Source organism: Coptis chinensis, chromosome 9, assembly GCF_015680905.1.
Source record: "Coptis chinensis isolate HL-2020 chromosome 9, ASM1568090v1, whole genome shotgun sequence".
Taxonomy (NCBI): domain Eukaryota; kingdom Viridiplantae; phylum Streptophyta; class Magnoliopsida; order Ranunculales; family Ranunculaceae; genus Coptis; species Coptis chinensis.
Genome location: NC_141464.1, coordinates 33,418,830 through 33,437,410, shown reverse-complemented (window position 1 = coordinate 33,437,410; position 18,581 = coordinate 33,418,830). Strand labels below are relative to the sequence as shown.

General features: G+C 37.3%; 1 protein-coding gene, 1 long non-coding RNA gene and 1 pseudogene across 2 annotated transcripts; 2 read left to right on the top strand and 1 right to left on the bottom strand.

Moving 5' to 3' along the window:
• Positions 1-1,306: 1,306 nt before the first annotated feature.
• Positions 1,307-4,971, bottom strand: LOC147475635 (protein ACCELERATED CELL DEATH 6-like). The gene is made up of 3 exons (XM_086585475.1): positions 4,654-4,971; positions 2,364-2,768; positions 1,307-1,984 (listed from the first exon to the last, which is right to left on the bottom strand). The coding sequence occupies exons 1-3, from the start codon at positions 4,969-4,971 to the stop codon at positions 1,307-1,309; spliced, it is 1,401 nt and encodes a 466-aa protein (XP_086441601.1).
• Positions 4,972-5,632: 661 nt separating this feature from the next.
• LOC147475634 (uncharacterized) lies at positions 5,633-7,239 on the top strand. The gene is made up of 2 exons (XR_015208096.1): positions 5,633-5,711; positions 6,633-7,239. It is a non-coding gene; the product is annotated as an uncharacterized LOC147475634 (long non-coding RNA).
• Positions 7,240-11,806: 4,567 nt separating this feature from the next.
• LOC147475633 (protein CHAPERONE-LIKE PROTEIN OF POR1, chloroplastic-like) lies at positions 11,807-17,721 on the top strand (annotated as a pseudogene).
• The last annotated feature ends 860 nt before the right edge of the window (positions 17,722-18,581 follow it).

Genomic DNA, 18,581 nt, shown 5'->3' with positions numbered 1-18,581 from the left:
ATTATGTACGTCATTAAGATGCTCATATATTGAATAACCTTCTTTGTGCATCGTGTTAGCAAACTTCTTAATGAGTAGCACTTTGTTTCTGTCCGACTTCCTCTCATAGTGGTCTTCGAGTTTCTTCCACAAGCCAAAAGCGGTAGTCTCTTAGGATACATGGTGGAAGACACTGTCGTCAATCCACTGTCGAATATACCCAATTGCTTTCCTATCAAGCTTGCTCCACTCAGCCACGACAGTTGTTTCTGGTTTTATTCCTCCATTCTCAGTGGGTTGTGCCAAGTCCTTGTAATAGGGCAAGTCTTCCATCTTGGCTTTCCAAATAGTGTAGTTACCTTTATTTAGACTAGTCATGCGAGTATTTATAGAATGGTCCATCTCAACAAGCTATTTCAACTTAAACCTCCTCTCAGGAATTTTATCAAACACCTTCTAGGCAAGATTTAGATAACTATCTTCTGTGATTAATCTAACCTGGCTTTGATACCACTTATTGGGGAAAACGATACCAATTGATCTCCACTAAGATAGCTTGCACTTTGGACAATCTACTACTCCAATCCAAAAATCTAATCTTTCACTACAACCAACAACCACAAACCTAAACTATATATATAACTCACAAACAAGCAATAGAAATATTAGAGAAAGTAAAACATACCACAACACAAAGATGGAACGTAGTTCGGCCAATGATGCCTACTTCCACAAGAGCAAATCCTTTTATAAGTATGAGAAGGAAGATTACAATCACTCCTCTCAAGTCTCTCCAAACTTACTAGATCTCTTTTCTCTCCTTACAAACTTTTTCTCTTTGCAAAGGTTTCCTCTCAATTTTGGTTGCTCTCAAAATTGGTTTCTCTCAAAGATTTGTGTTATTCAAAGCCTAACTTTGGTTTTATAGTATTATGAAATTTCAAAATATTTCAACGAAAACGAATCTCGGTCGGTTCAACTAGGTCGTCCACACTTCTTAAAGTTGGTCAGACCAGACCAACTTTGAAACAGTATCGAAGTAGGAAATTTAGAAGTGAGACAGTTCTGATGGGCCGTCCATGAGTGGAAAAGTTGGCAGGACCAAGCCGACCATACTTCACAATGTCATCCACTCTCCCAATACAACCTAGCTTCTTGTTTTGCCAATCTTCCTCATGTGAGGGATAACGCCCAACAAAAAAAATCAATGAAAAATAATATTAAAAAAATCAAGAAATTCTAAAACATTTTGGCAAGGGCATTAGATAGTTATATATACACTTCAAAGTGGGAATTTTTAAATGATACACATTTTGAAGCTCAATAACTAAGAAAATAAGAAAGACATGTCATCTCGCCTGTGTCCTAGCTTATTTTTATCGAATAATCTAAAAACCTCCCCAGAGATTTGGTTGATCCATGACCAGAAGCAGATGTATCCTGGAAAAATATACATAACTGGTATAAGGTATTGACAGGCAGTCACTAAACCAATTAAGTAAGCTGTGCATCCAAATCTAGAGATGTTTTCGCTCAGATTTCTATTTTCTACCAGCGTCAAGTTTAGTCCTGAAACAAATGCTTGTGCCATGCATTCAAGTGCCAAGACGGTAAAAACTTGTGAGCAATGTAACAAAAGGAATGTAGGTGGCAAACGGCGAACAAAATGTACACAGACAAGGGAAATCATGGCCACCATGGAGAGAAACATGGCCATTGCATCCCACCAGACAAATTCTTCGAACTTTTTATGTTTCACTAGAGTTGGCTGCATTCCTTGGAGCGAATCATCACTTTGGCATCCCCCTGGCATTGTGAATCCTGCGGCAAATGTGACTGTGGTTACTAGGGTTGCGACCACCAGGAGAGTATTGGCTTTGTTCTTGTACCAGTCAATTGACATTATTCTTTGATATATCCCGCAGTGTAACATTTCCATCCGGACTCTTCTCCAACTGCAACACGGTGAACTTGCAAAATGCAGCAAGGTTGCAAAGACTAATTGCTACACATGTACAACTAGAATATTCAACTAATTAAAGACAGGAAAATGACCTATTAAATAATATATATTATTGCTTATATACTTATACATATAGATAGATGGAATTTCCAGCTTATTTGAAGCAAGAAAACTAGAAAAGTGATGTTTGAACACGTACTCCCTTGGATCTAGTCTCGAACCGTAAGTACATTGTCTACTACATGGACACCTATTTGTTATCTCTATCGAACCGAGGCAACCAGCCCCTCCTACATCATCAGTACATTGGATTCCTAGTTGTTAATAGTCTTTCTCATAGTAATGGGAAAGAAAGAAGAATGAACACAAATGAACAATTTAGATAAATAAATAGCTAGATTAATGAAACGGTACTACATACCTGATGATCTTCCTTACTTTCATAACTTTGCATTCTTGCGATAGCTAATGCTGTCCACCGTTTTCTGTTTAAAGCCGAGACATCTACTCTCTTATCTCTAACCAGAAGATTTACCATGTAAGGATAACTTTTGATAGAAGCACAATGCAGAGGAGTATTGCCATCTTTATCAATGCCATTTATAAGGCTCTCAAGCTTCTTTTCTTGTAATATGTATCTAATCACGCCTACTTGCTGACATTCAACGGCCATATGAAGTATATTTTGGCCTTTTCTATCGACCAAGTCTTTTAGATCTGGGCAATACCGTAACAATTCTTTTATTACTCTGATCCGGCCAAAATGAACTGACATGTGAATTGGAGCAGATCCATCTATGTCAAAAAGAATAGGCTGGCGAATAATCTAACTCCAATAGCATCGCCACCAACTCGTGGAACCCAAGTGTTGATGCGAAATGAAGAGGAGTTCTTCTATTGTTGTCTGCCTGTTTCACGAGTTCTGGCTTTGTTTTTAGCAACAACTTGGCTATAACTGTTCGAAGTACCGAGCAGGATTAATAATGTCGTTATAAAAAGCAAGTTAATATGTTATAATTTTTTTTTTAATTGGCAAGCCTATTTTAAATTAGATCAGTAACTCTTTGATGCTGGTGGGGTTTGAGCAGACCTCTGGTATCATCACCCAAAGATTTTACCGACTTTGCTAGTAGTCACCTACATCTGTTATAATTATTAACATCAAATCGATTCTAAAGCTTCTTCTTCTTCTCGTTTTTTTCTTTCGATCTATTTTGGATTAAGTTGTAGGGTTGAGGCATACCCTTCCCTGTTTCATTAAACCAAAGTATGATGAAACTCACAGTTCTCCCTGATATATAAGTGCTTGTTATAGGGAGGATCAGTTACAGAGAACATGGTATGCAACCTGACAACCCTTACCAAAGCGGGAAGTTGAATCTAACATCAATAGTACACAAAATAATAGTATGACTTATGATCTACAAAGTTAATCTCTAGATGTCAACCTATGTATTACCTAAAAAAACTAAATTACCGAAAGTTTCATGAAATTTTCGGGAAAGTTTTGTTCTCCGTGGCAATCCATACTTTCAGTGAATCCAAAGTTTCTGTATGAGTGAACATTTCATTAATGGTTTTGTTTGATTTTTCAATATTTTCCAAAAATTTCAAGAACATTTCATGAAAGTTTCGCTTTTCAAATTCATCAAATCCGAAATTTGTTTCCTTGACTATTACCTAACTACACTGGATAAAGAATATAATCAGACCGATATCATACACTCACAGCTCTGGTCATGACAAATAACTACACTGGATAGATAATAATCTATAGTTTATACCATAGTACAAAATATCAGGATATGGATATTTATCGATATTCAATTTCTGGATATGTATCGTGGATATATCCCTCTCTTTGGGGATATTTGACATTGTTTCACATGCAAATATCGTGGATATATCCAAAATATCGATAAATATCGTAGATATTGTGGATATTTATTGATATATCACGATATATTATTTATATTTATTTGAAATATAATGGTAAATATTAAATACAATTGTTATATATACAAAATATCGCCAAATATCACAAAATACCCATAAATATCACAAATATCGCAAATATTATCGAAATATAACCGATATTTGCGATTAAAATATATATCTCTAAACATATCCTGATATTTAAATATTTTTTTTTGAAATATGGATAAATATCTTCAAATATCGTGATATATCGAGATATTTTGTACTATGGTTTATACCATAGATTTGGTTCAAGCAGTGGGCTACAAAACAAGTAAAACACTCAAATGTTCTGATTGTGCTTTTAATCTAGCTCCCGTACAAAGAGATGACACAGTTTTGAAATGGGCACTGGACGTGTACGTGAATAATCCTTTTTAAATCTTTTCTTTTTTCGTCAAGGTTGTATGCAATCATTCTAGTTTGTGGATGAGCCGATCCATTTACTGTTAATTATTTCTAATTTTCTATGAAAGAATAAAATAATATTACCTGGCTTTTTATTAATAATGGCCGCGTGTAAAGCTGTTCGACCATTGGGTCCTTTGTAAGAAGAGTCCGGTTCCTCTATAACTGGTATAGAGATTCAATCTCTGTACCACACACACATACATCTCGTATCTCAGCGCGCACACACACATTTCGGAGCACACACACAGATATCGAGGCACACACACACATCTCGGATTCGGATCAACGGCGAGATAACACGGTTACAGAGATGATCTACGTACCGGTTGTAGAGATCTCGAACTGTTGTAAGAAACATGTTCAGCTTTCAAGATTTGCTTAATGATATCTAGCTCCCCCTTTTCCACCGCAAGATACAATGGAGACTCACCAGCATAGCTATTCAAACATAGCAGTTCAGGGTCTTCTTTGATGAGCAATTTTACCATCTCAAGGTTACAGTTTCTCACTGCTTCATGCATCACGGTGTCGTTCTTTCCATTGCCCTTCCTTATAAGACTGCTTTCAGTTGCTTCACCTTGCCCTATTTCTAGGTCTCTTAGGGCATCACCAATGCAGGCCCTTAAAATAGAGGGCCACATCAGCTTTTTCAAGGTGTGTATGAAGGAGCAAATTGGTATAGAGGATCTTCAAAATTGGGTTCTATAGTGCACACCTTCAAAATCAAGATTAAATGTTTGGAAATCTATCATAGCTCATATGTTGTGGGTACGGTAATATTCTATGTGGCCTCTCAAGTGGTAGGTCGCATGTTCGATTCTCAGCTTGAACATTGTTTCTTTTTTGTTTTTTGTAATTGAACAGAAAAACAAATCACAACAAGTAAGCACGTGGAAAGTGGAAAATCACCGATAAAATTAGAGACAGTTATAAAGGATGGTAATATTAGAGTCCCGTATAGGGGTTGCATTGGAAGAGAGTTTTTCCTTTGCTCCCTCAAATTTGAAGATAGAGGGCTATATGAAGGACCCATTGGTGATGCCCTTAAATGTGAACTGAAATAAGTTTTAGCACAATCAATTAGATAATTTACTATCTCGAAATGACTAGCTCTTGCAGCTACATGTAGTGTGGTACGCAGGCTGAGTTAGCACGAGTGAAAAGTATTGGGCATCCCCTAATACTACACTGACACAAGATATCGACACAGTGAACCAACACACTGAGGTGGCTGGTAACGTGTCATGTCCACGTAAGCAAAGTCAAGAGACCATTTTTCTTTTCGTTTCTGTTTCTGCGATCAAAACCCTTATTACCTTCTCGCGCGCTCTCTCTCTCCTCCACTACTACTGGAAATCGAAAATTGGAATAACCCAAAATGGTACTTTTCCTTCCTCCTACCGCACACACAACTTCCATCCTCCTACCGCAACTTTACTGGAACTCACCCCCCCGCACACACACCACCACCACCCCAGAGTTTTTCTCTTTTTCAATTTCACAAACAGGGAAGAGCTTCTGGCATATGTTAATGCATTGCAAGCACAAGTTGAAAGGCTCTATATTCTGATCTCTTGTTGTCAGACAATTTGCATAAAATTTGTTATGTTTTCTGTTTTTGATGGTTTCCTAGCTATGATCAATCGCTTGCTTCCAAACCTAGTTTTGCATTACGTTTCTGATTTTCCATATTGCACCATACCATCTTTTATTAGTTCACTTATCTTATTTGTTTTATTAGTCAATATTTTGTTCAATTTGATGAATAAGTACGTTTCATTTTCAATATAATATGTTGTTGTCATGTTGATCTATGGTTGCCTTGATTTTCAGCATTAGGCCATGTCAGAATAACTGTACCTTAAGCACGATTCTGCATTTCATAGGAAGAATGGTTTTATGAATCTCAACGTAAAAGCATGGCTGAAAGTGCAAGTTTTGTTTATAAATGATAGCTATTCTAAGTCCACCCAATTTTAATTAACACATCCAAAGGCTTGACAGGCTGGTTTCTGTTAGTGTCAAAGGTCACACTATACATAATGACTTCAAATCTCTTGTCATTTTTCAAGCAGCAAGCATTTCTTGTAAATCCCCTACAAGAATCAGTAGTGTAAAGCAGCACACATTCATGTTTCCAAAATTTAATCCATATCCTTAAGAAAAAGGTAGTGTAACGTGTGCAATCAGATGAATCTTTGTCGGAGTGGTTCATTGTTGTTTAAGAGTTCTTATTAAGGTTTAAACCCATTTTCGTTTCTTCCAAATTATGAAAACTTAACAGTTGTCATCATTTTGACAGACAACAAAGTGATACAAAGCAGGTTCTTGAAGAGAGGATGGAGTCCTGTTCAGATACTATTGACTTGCTTCCATTGACAAAGCACGTGGACTTGTCAGATGAGAATGTGGATAAAGCATGTCTCAGCGATTCGAGATCAATATCAGTTTCTAGGGATGGTGTAGTTCAGTTGGATGTTGATCAGGTTCATCCCCAATCCATAGGGGATGGTGAGTGGAGTGATATCCAGGCAACAGATTCAAGGATATCTGCTGTAAGGGAAATCATGCCCGAGGCAACAGGTACTAGCTTAGATATTCTTGTGATAACTCTGCCAGTTGATGACCACCGTGAGCATGACGGAAACTCGTTTCATCAACCTTGATATTTGACGTCTGTAAAATAACTTAAAAAATATGAGTCCATAAGTTTTTTTGAGTGACATTATTTGTAGCAGTCAGTTCAGTTCAATCAATTTATAGATCTCTGTCTGTGTCCAACTTTGGGTGTATGTATGTCTTTGAAATCTTTTAACTTATATATATCCAAATTGGTGATAAGTGCTGGTGTAACACTATAACGCTGATTTTTGAAACAGTTAGAGATTATGTATTTATGTTGATGGTGATATCAAGGATATCTGTTGTAAAACTTTCAAGATAGTGACAATTGTGTTTATATGAAACCAATGAAAGCGAACTGCAGAGGTGTTAACATAGGAGTAATTGACATTTTGATATTTGCGTTTAAAGCCTCTGGATAAACAACTTGCAATTGTATTTCATTCTGCGGCATTTGATAAAAGTAAAATGTATAGTCTACCTACGAAATGAACGATGAATTCAAACGTAAGTAAACTAAAACTAAACTTTTAGTAGATATTTATCAAAGCCTCTACCTCAATGCGAAATTGCACTGTGGAGTAAAGTTAAGTTCGTTCCACTCCTAGTTCCCTAGCAGTGGATTGTTTTCACGCCTAAGAAATCGGTCTTAAGTCAAAGAGAGCTTTTCTGAAGGGGAATTAGACTTCGATGCAACTACCCGCGAAAATGCACCTAATCGACTATCGGACAACTAAGGAAATGCTACGTTGATTCGATGTTAAGGAGTTAGAGGGGGATTGATTCCACCTTAACTCAACTTAATCCACTAGTGACGAGTCGTCAGAATAATCGAATTGAATCTGCTACGCGAACAATCATTCTTCCTAATCCCTAATTACACATGGCATTTCTACCAATTAATAATTAGCATGTGAACGATTAAACCCATTCTCATGGTGAACTAAACGTTTCTAGAGTGGAAAGGAAATTACGACAATCTCCGATAATTGGAATCAAGCTTTCATCAAGGTTTCTCAACCCCTAAATGGAGGTTTAGCCTTGAATCATTCATAATCATTTCCATTTAAATTAAATCTAAACATAATATAAAGCATTGAAATTTACTTAATTAAACAATAATGAAATCCAAATTAATGACTAAAATGAATTAAGAACAAGAATTGAAATTAGATCTAGAAATGGAAATGACAAAATCGAAATTGATAAAAATACTACTTTATTGATCTAATCAAATGAAGAACAAGATTCAAAGGTTTAATCTACTACAATGAATTGAAACTAATTAAACTAAGTTCTAAAACTAATTAATGGAGGCTAACTAATTTAGGTCTAACTATCTACCTAACCTAACCGCCTCCTCCATTAACACCAAGTCAAGCTTTTGTTTTATACATCCAGATCCAAAAATCGTGCATGGGCTTGGAGCCATGTTTTGGGCGCCGCAATCGCCCAAAACCCAATTCTTCAATCCAAAAGGCCTCTTCACTGCAGTTCCTTCAACAGACTTTTCTTCCACTTCTGCTCCTTTGATTGGGTCAAGGCTTGGACCATTACAAAGCTCTTTCCGAGCCGGTCGTTTTGACATAAGGTAGGCCTCAATCCGAGAGGTCCGAGTCCAAAGATATGGCATTCGAAGTTCTGGCGACTTTTGCTCCTTTATCTCGCTAAAGTGGCACATTTCTCGCACATAATGGACTTTGAAGCCTGAAATGCATAAAAACACGAATCGGTATTAACTCTTACTTATTATTCACATAATTGGTCTAACAAGTATGATTATTAAGGGGGTTAAAACTACAGTTTTGGGCTCTTATCAAACCACCCCTTAAAAAGACATTTTGCTTGTCCTCAAGCAAAGATGAGAAATTAGAATAAGTGACCAAAATGGAGTTCTAACTACTCTCGTTTACTGAGTCGCGATTGCATTGACCATATGCAACACAAGGCCTTAAACCACTAGGAATTCCCTAGTGGACGAAAGTTATAGCCTCGTGAGAGTTTTCCAGATGAAGGTACTCACAAACTTCATCTATACTTCTGGCGACTAAGAAAAATAAAACTATTGTTTCCTTATTCATGCTCAACTATCTATACATCTCTCTAGCAATTGAATAAGAATAACCAAGTCAAAACCTAAGTTAATAGAAACCTAAGTTAATATATGCATAATAATCTATCATCTACAATAAACATATACCTGATGAGTAGTACTATAAAATGTTTAGCGGGTTTGTTTCGAGAACTTCGAATAAGCGTCCCTAAGTAGGTTCTCACAATAATAGTCAAGAAACAACACTCTGATTTTTCCACTCAAGTTTCATTTACTCCGATTACAAAACAGGTGGGCACTTTTACCTTACAATCTCAATGACACACAGAAGGAAGCGAGTCGATCAAACACATCCGCCACTTACTATCACACTAACCTATTCCTAATTGAGCTAAAAGGTCTTTATTAGGTGTTGTGGGGATTAGGAGATGGTTTAAGAAGGAAGGAAATGGATATTCTAAAGGACAAGTCTGAGATAATAGAGTCTTCATATTATGTAACTAGAGAAAACCTTGTTATTTACTTTTGCTTCTACACCTTGTTTCCATCCTTAGCCATATTTTTCTTTTTCTTTTCTTTGGCTTTTGACTCCCTTTTATTCTATTTTTGGAGTTTTTATTTTATTTCTATTTTTATTTTTCTTTTCTTTGGATGGAAACTTATTTTCTTTTATTTTAAAGCACTAACTAATTTTTGTTTACACGGTTTTTCTCTTCTTCTTTCTTCATCATTCTATTCTCAGACTTATTCTAAATTGGGTAGGTTGATTTATTTTATTTTATTTTTTTTTTTATTTTGTTTTGTTTTTGTAACAGGGTAAAGGACTTGTGGTTTATGGAAGGGCTAATGAAAGGCTCAGTGGGGCGACTAGCGGAAAATAATTCATAGGTTTGAATTTCTAGCTATATCGATCCAAAGAGGGCCTAAATTCTCGCTTAGGATATGGTTTAGTGATCAAGCAAGTGGACGTGTGATTTCTCTATCCGGATTTTACTTCTCCCTTGTGTCATTTCTCAAATGTTTTTCCCATATAAGGCTTTTTAGGCTATATTTTCAGATTTGTAGAATAAGTACTCGACCTAGATTTCGAAACTTATCGCTAACAATCATAGATACTCATGTAATATATTTATAGATAGATGTAAAGATTATTACCTATATATTAACCTAAGTTTCTAACAATTATTCCGACGCGAATTGGCTTGACTTGAGACTTCTAGATTGTTAAGAGCATGGAGAAAGAAACAATACCAATATTCCTAAGTGTATAGCATAACTTATTTATTTATATTTTTAAATTTTTGAAATTTTAACTAGAAAACAAATGCATATTATACATATTTATATCCTAGCAGATGTCTTAATTACACGTGTTTCTATGCCCCCAAACAAGAAGCATGCTTTGTCCCTCAAAGCATTTAAATAAAGAGGGTAGGAAAAATACCATTGAAGTCGTGAAATTCGAAACATCCGCAAAACAAGGTTAAAGCGCATCTAATATAGGAAATAAAAGCGGCGCAACTCTATAAGAGTTCTACCCATTATGGGGTTAACAATTAAATTACTTAGGACATAAGCGGAACTACTACGAAACTAAAACTTACCTCCACTCCCATTTGTTATTCGTCATATTATCCATCCTCTACTTCTATAAAGAAGTGAGGCTCCTTCAATCTGCCCATGCTATGATAATTTGCCGGGGCTTCACGCCATTTATCATCTATGTTTGCTAACCTATTAAGTGCCACTTGATCTGGGGTGTAGGGTGCAACTGGTGAGGTTGTATCCGCCACCCTTACCAAATCGTTACCCGGAAAGATCAAATAATACTATTGGTGGGTCGCGACCGCGTCTACCGTAATCCAATCCGTGAAAGCGTGTACAAAAAGCGGGAAAAGAAACATTGCATAATACGCGGAATTAGAATAGGCATAAGAAGGTACTTATGCCTCATGGTATGGACTCGTGCTAAACTAGACATCAAAGTTAAGGAAGGTCATGTAACCGGCCCCCGTGGCTAAAGCAAAAGAAAAACGCCAAAAAATGGCGCCATTCACGTAAGAAAAACGCCATTCCCTAAAATGTTTAGCATAATCCAAAACATAATAGTTCCTATGTTCATGGACCAGGGCTACCAAGGGGCAACGTTATAGTCCCCTTGGTCCTCAATCTGAAAAATGCCTCGCCCGTAAGCCTCGTCGGCAAAACTCATAAGTGTAGACATGCATATTATCGACCAATAGCACCATGGGTCTTGTATCTCGGCGGGCATAGCAAGTCCAAGAACAAATGCTAGCAAGAACACGGTAATTTCCATTGGTTCATCGTCGATGTTGATGGAGAACACTTGTTCTCCATCCGTCTCTCAAAGAAAATGCAGGTTATTATAAAAATAAGATGCAAGTCTTTGGAGAATAAAGTTCACCGGTCTTACCATAAGAGGTTCCCGGCCAACGTATGTGATCACCTCATGAAACCAAGCACCGGTAGTGCTTTGGAACAAATCTTCGAAGACTGTTCGGTATTATTATAGGAGATGTCATCTCAAAACTACGCCTGGAACAATTTACCAAAACAACCGGTACTACGCTACGCTAAAAACTGGAAAATTTACGGTCCACGCGAGTCAGGCGAAGCGCCTTCAACTAGGGCGAGTCCGCTTTTGTATTTTGAATTCCAGTGTTTTAGCGCGAGTGGCTTGACTTGAAGCGTGGCGCTCGAAAAAAATTTTCTTTAGTTAGAAGTGTAGAAGGCCAGCTCCTCAGAATCTGGCGCAGCCGAAAGTTATAGATTTGCAAAAAATGGAGACGGCGATAGGAATCGCGGGTGTGAAAGGTGCGTGATGGAGTTTAGGTGTAGTGTGAGTTGTGAGGATAGATTGTATCAAGTTTATATAGGTTTTAAGTTGCTAAAATGGGTCGAAAAGTTGCCAAAACTAATTACGGCAGTTTCCGGAGATCCTAAAATTTCCAAACCCGAAAACGGAAACAACTCATTTTATTGATTCTAATTCAAACCCAGTATCTTTTAGGTTGATTTTATGATTGAATGTACCTATTTAATCTAGATTTCATCCTACAATGATTCTCACTCATAGATATGCCTAAACGGCCATATTTTCACCTTACTCCGCAATAAATTCTAACAGTAGGGTTATATAAAAATAAAGCTTGAATTGATAAAACCACCCCAAACAAGTTGGGAAGGTGGGATCAATATGGAACAACCACACACTGGGATTTGATTATATTGATTCATGTATGTCGGGAAAGTTTGACCATTTTATCGGTCATTGGATTGTACCAAGGATTAGCGAGGAACTAGTTCCACGTTATTATTCACGGGTTGATTTTGGTAGCCATATCCTTGATTAAGCGGGAACAAAGTCAAGGGTTGTTTTGGTACCCCATATTTCGCGTTGTTGGGAAAATTACTTTGCCCTTTGCTGGGGTAATGGAGGATTTCCTTGACGATAGGAATTGTAGTTCAGGTGGTGGTCGTGACAGAACGTTGTTGCCACGTGAAGGAGCTTGTTGTTGAATGAGGGTGCCAAAGCTAAATTAGGATGTTTTAAGGTGCATTAGGGATGTTGAAAGCACAAACCTCTTCAGAAGGTTGGGAGGACCTTTCGTATACCAAAGGATAATAAGAATCGGCGTGCTTTCCAAAGAGGGCATGGGAAAGCGTTGGCGTACCATGACCGTTTGGGTTTTGTTCATTTTACTTATTACCCGAAAGAGCATCGACCTTTTTTTAGTGATGACTTCGATTAGAGTTTTTAATTCTGGATCGGGTTTGACCTCGAACATAAATTTGTAACTTTGGTAGGAGTGTCTTTAGAAGATCTAAAAGAATCCCGGTGTTTCCCAATGGGTGCCCGTGAGGCTGTTTCTCAAGAAAAGTTCTGAGCCGAAAAGCGCCCTTGTCCATGAAACAACCTCCGTTCATGATATCTAATGTTTCTTTTGATGGTCGGAGACCATTAAAGAGTGAAACGGACTAATCTGTGAGTGTCGGGTTGATGATGGGGACATTCGAGAAATAAATCGATAAATCTTGCTCCATGCTTCGAAAAGGATTCCCAGGTCTTTGGCGAAAGAATTGAATCTTTTGAAGCATTTATGTAGTTTTCTTCTGAGTATAAAACTTTATCATGAATGCTTGAACAAGTTTGGCCCATGTCAATGGATTTGGTGCTTGTCCGGGACGAGCCAAACCGGAAGCTTTATCGACTAAGGTGAAGGGAAACAACCTAAGCAAGACTTGTTCGTTGGTAACGGTCGGATGGCGGAAAGTGGTGACTACTTGTTGCATCCGGCCGAAGATGATTGTATGGTTTTTCATGGTCTAACCGATGGTAAATAGGTAACAAACCGAAAATGTTTGGCCGGAATCTGAAAAATCACCTCTGATCATCCGAGTTTAATGCAGGAAGCGAGTCCTTCCCCGTAAGGCAGTATAGAAATCGAAAGGGTTTCTCGATCGTGAGATTTTCCTCAACCATAATTAAAGGAGATAATGGTAAACGGAGATGTTTGACGAGGTTGATTTCACGGAGGAGGGACTATGTCTAGGAGATAACATAAGCAAATTGTTTCTTGTATTTTCGATGATGATATGTAAGTTCTAATTCCTTATGTTTACGGACCGTAGTCTCATACAAATATAAATTTTAATTTAAGGCTCATAAGGAATGAATAATGACCGGAGGTTTTAGAATTTAGGAAGGAGGGAGTTGAAGCCGCCTTCCTGAAATTTCCGCTAACTTCGAAAGGGAAGCTAGGATAGCGGTGAATATTCCAGCAGCCAGGTCACCCTCGAGAATTGAGGGAGGTTGTTCGTGCCCGGCGTTCCTTAATTAGGCAACCTCAATTTTTTTCAAGTTTCCTAGGCACTGATGGAATAGGATGATGATTTATGATGGTGTATTATGCGGGGTGTTATTAAGATGATTTAGATAAAACAAATTTAATTACTATGATTTTTTTATTTTTTATTTTTTTTATTTTTTTATTTTAATTTACGTAATTAGTGTATTATGGAGACGTGATTACAAAATATGCAATTAAAAACAATAGATGCCAAAATGAAACTAACTAACATATACTAGTTTTACGGAAGTCTACTCATGCAAATCTATATTACCTATCGTGCAACTATATGTAAGTTATCGTGAGCTAGGGGAATGTCGAGAACTAACTCATGCAATTGAATACCATGTATGCGGAATTGATGTAACATACACATACAAAAATATTCTAAGCAGGTGGATTGACGCTTCACGCGTATATCAAAATATATTGAATCATATTAATTGTGTTACGTGAATATGTAATGACGAACCACCTTTACATGCACGGAGTTCTCATGCCAACATACAAATATCTACGAGGTAAAACAGGTTATAGCGAATAATATCCCTCGACAAAGTTTGAGGAGTTTAAAGAGTTTGAAACCCTAGCGTCCCCGATTCCTCTGAAGATAGCGATCGACTACTCCCGAGCTTATGCTTACTAGAAAAAAATAGGACCAAAGAGCTCAAAATAGTAATGAAAAAGGAAAGTGGCTCGTAGACTGAAAACCGGAGTGTTGATACTCCGGGTTAGTCTCACAGTGCTACTAATTCAATCTCATTCCGGAGACTCTTTTGTGCTTCAAGATTTTCAAATTCTCCTACGAAGTACTTAGATCGTGCTAATGAAAATAAACAAACTTGGTTCCGCGGATATTTGTTAGTAGAAAAAGTTAAAGGTAAACTGTTCAAAGTAACTTCGTTAGTATTGTAAAATGAAATGAAAATTAAAAAGATGAGGAGGTATGGGAGGGGTTTTATGGATGTATTCCAGTTATTATGTTAAGTCCAGAGTCCTTCCCGGCACGGTGGGCTAATTTGATAAAACACTCTTTACATGTTTATTGGTTTTGATCCACGTATTTTCTTAAGTCCGAGGTCCACAACCAAAGTCCAAAGTCCAAAGACCCAAGTCAAAAGTCAAATTCCAACGTCCTCGTATAGTTAAATGCGTTTTAGTCAAGTTACCTTACTCACGTGGGTTAGGTAGGATAGGTCGAGTAAGGGATGGTCCAAAACCTTGGGGCTCGGATAGGTTCACAACCGAATTACAACTTTTGGTGAGTAGGATTTTTAGGTTTCTTTTAGTTGGGTTTAATTAAATTAATTGGTAATGCAAATAATGTAAATTACTAAAGCGATTATATGTAGGTAAACAAAATAGAGAAACAGGGAGAGAGTTAGTCATACTCATGCGAAATCGTTTTTCAACAGTTTATATTACCACATCACTACATCTCTAATTAGCCTCGTTTTCGAGACGACGCCGTCAAATATTGATCCCTAGTGCATGCCCACATCTCTAGGTCGCATTTCACTAGCATAAGGAGTTTCAATAATACCTCATCTCTGGTATATTATTTCAGCTCCTGGCTCGATTTCCCATCACCGGATGAATTGGAGAGTCATCGACACACTGAAGAGTAGAGAACATTTTCGGTCGCCACGTAGACCGTCTGGAGCATCAGCAATCCAACTTTGTATAGTCTCAGTCATTTTGTGACCGGATGTCAATTCTATGCCTAATTCCTAAGTAGTGATTCTAGAATATTAACGAGTCAATCCAGATTTTCACACGGCAGCATAACCCTCCCCCTGAGGGGGGGATTAGCTCTTGGTCATAGAAGAATAATAAAACTTCTTCAGATACATTAAGTAAATAAATGCGGGACAGAAATTAAACTAGAAAAGAAATGACCGTTATTAAGGGTAAAATAACTTACGATATTTAAACCTTCTTTGGAATGGAAATGGCGAATGTAAAAGTCTTGAAGGAAAAATCTAACTAAAGCGAAGCTAAAGCATTAATATCTTTGAAGCGGTCATAATGAAGGCTTACCACCTCATATATATATAGGCGTCTACGGAAGGCTATCCGTGAATGTTTTAGATTTTGGCTTTATGCTAATTGAATGGTTCGAAACAAAATTTTGTTTTAACTGTTTTAATTTTTGTCTTTTTGCTTTTAAGGTTTTGTTTGTTAGCTCATTTCAATTCAAACCACCTGGTTTGAATTGGTACGTGTCTTCTCTCTTGCCAGGTGGTATCAAATTGAAACCATCCTTTGCCACCTGCCTATGCTGACTCATCATGCCTTCTGGGCCCGCAGAGTGGATCCACCTAGTGTGTCCAGTGGCGGGCCGATTTTGGCATTTTTACGACTTTTTGTCCTTAATTGAGTTCGCCGCGCCCGTGTTAAGCTATGGCAGCTTCACTAGCCAACGTCGGCATCTAGATTTATCGATTTGAGCTCGGAAGTTTGTCGCTTCTTTATATGTGGACCCTCGCTCAAGACCGGTTTTGTTCTTTTGGAAACTTCGGCTCTAGTCAGGCTTTGTTGGGCTTCACGGGGATTGAGTGGGAAACTCCAAATATTCCCGTATTCCTGTACTTGGCAGCTTCACTAGCCAATGTCGGCATCTAGATTTATCCGATTTGAGCTTCGGAAGTTTGCTGCTTCTTTATATGTGGACCCGTTCTGCACTGGTTTTGTTATTTTGGAAACTTCGGCTTTAGTCAGGCTTTGTTGGGCTTCACGGGGGTCGAGTGGGAAACTTCAATTTTTCCCGTATTCCCGTACTTCGATGCATGTTTTATCACTATATTTATTTTAATTGCCGGAATCCTACAAAAGTACGAAAATATAATTATTATATGATTATTAAACACATAATCGACCAAAATGCTATGTCTCTTGGGGTTTAATATTACAGTTTTGGGTGCTTATCAAGTACATCTCAATTTTTTGTATAGTCGGAAGCATATGCATGCAATCTGTTCTTGGACACTGATAATTCATCAGAAAATTCACCAAAGATGTCAGGCGATAAATGCAAGCGCATTGCAACCCAACAAATTAACATCTTTACTTTAATATTAAATTATCGGCCGGTTCAATCAAGCACACGCTAACATTAAGAAAATGAAGGAGTGGAATACTTACCTAAATTAAACTATGGTGACAAATTGACAATTATTGTGTCCTTGCAATTAGACTCACACTTAGATTGTGCATCAATGCAATAAAATATCCAATTTGTATTAGATTGTTGCATCTGACTCTTCTTCTTTGTATAGATATAAGCAGCAAAAAACTTTTTGATTAACAAATATGCAGGACACAAGTCCAGTGTCGATGCTATAGAATCAGCACATGACAAGATAATTATGCAAAAGTTTCATGAAAGGAGAAGACCAAAAGTTAGCATCAAGGAAAAAATGAGGGATGCAACTCAATCACAGGTTGTGCTGGCTGTCACAAGTATATTTCAAACTCCTTCCACCAACTTTGTCATAAAGACGGCTGCCGTCTTTATAATACTTGCTGCTTAGCGTACTCTTTCTGACAAAGGATAGACCGACTCTGTAGGTGTTAATATCTTTTTTGACACCATATATTCATATATGATTGTCTGAAGAGCAAACTCCGAGCTCTACTATATGGGTATGCATACTGATAGTTCTTTTAATACTAAGATCGTATAATACTGCTCTATGTATCTTTGTTTTTGTTTTATTGGATAACGCTAGGCTTTACTCCCTTAGGATTTATTCCACCTAAGGTACGGTCCAAGGAGTTTGGAAGTCACAACTTCACTCTTAACTTATCTGCTTCTTTGGGTTTCTTCTACTTATCTGAAGTGATTGCAGTACCCTTGGCATCATATTTTCTGTGACGTAAGTGGGTCAGAAGCGAATGTTTATGGATGTTCTAGCATCTCTCTTATTATTGCAACGAGCATTCACGTTTTGTTTATTTCTTTATCATTTTTATGACTTTCTCGGAGCACATGCTCCGCCAGTCAATGCGTTCAATATGTGTGATAGTACTCAACCTTTCATTCCCGGATGCAAACGTTCTCGCTAGAAATAAAATCCAGGATGGTAAGTTAGGTTACAACTCTTAGTTTAACACTTTAACCCTCCCTTATCTCGATCGAGCTTATAACACACATCTCCCCTTTAGACTAATATAAGGATATATGAGTACTGAACCAACAAAGATAGATTTCTGCTACATGAACAAAACCATGCATGATCTTTGGGCACTTTTTGTCACTCTACTCTCTAAACCAATAAGTGGAGTCTCCCTTCTCCCTCTACCTTTTCCTTATGAGGCCTAAAAAACTTACCTATCAATTTCAGAAGGCATGTCAAAGTTTATGATACAATTCACTTTCTTCAAAAAAATCCAACCATCAATAAATTCCATAATGGACGGGTGCTTTAGGATGTGTTATATATGTAATGGTTTACTAACCTTTGTATACTATGTAATAAATTTGTTTGTTAACAACGTGCAAAGCACGTACATCTTGCTAGTAGAGTTAATTAGTATAAGAAATAAGCCAAAAGACCCAATTTTCAATTTTATTCATAGTCTAGGACAACCGGATTTTGAAACTATTGATAAGAACAATTTTTGACTTATAACTACTAGAAAAACCATATTTCACGTTTTAATTATTAATAAAGACAGACTTTACTTTTTTATCTTTCACTCT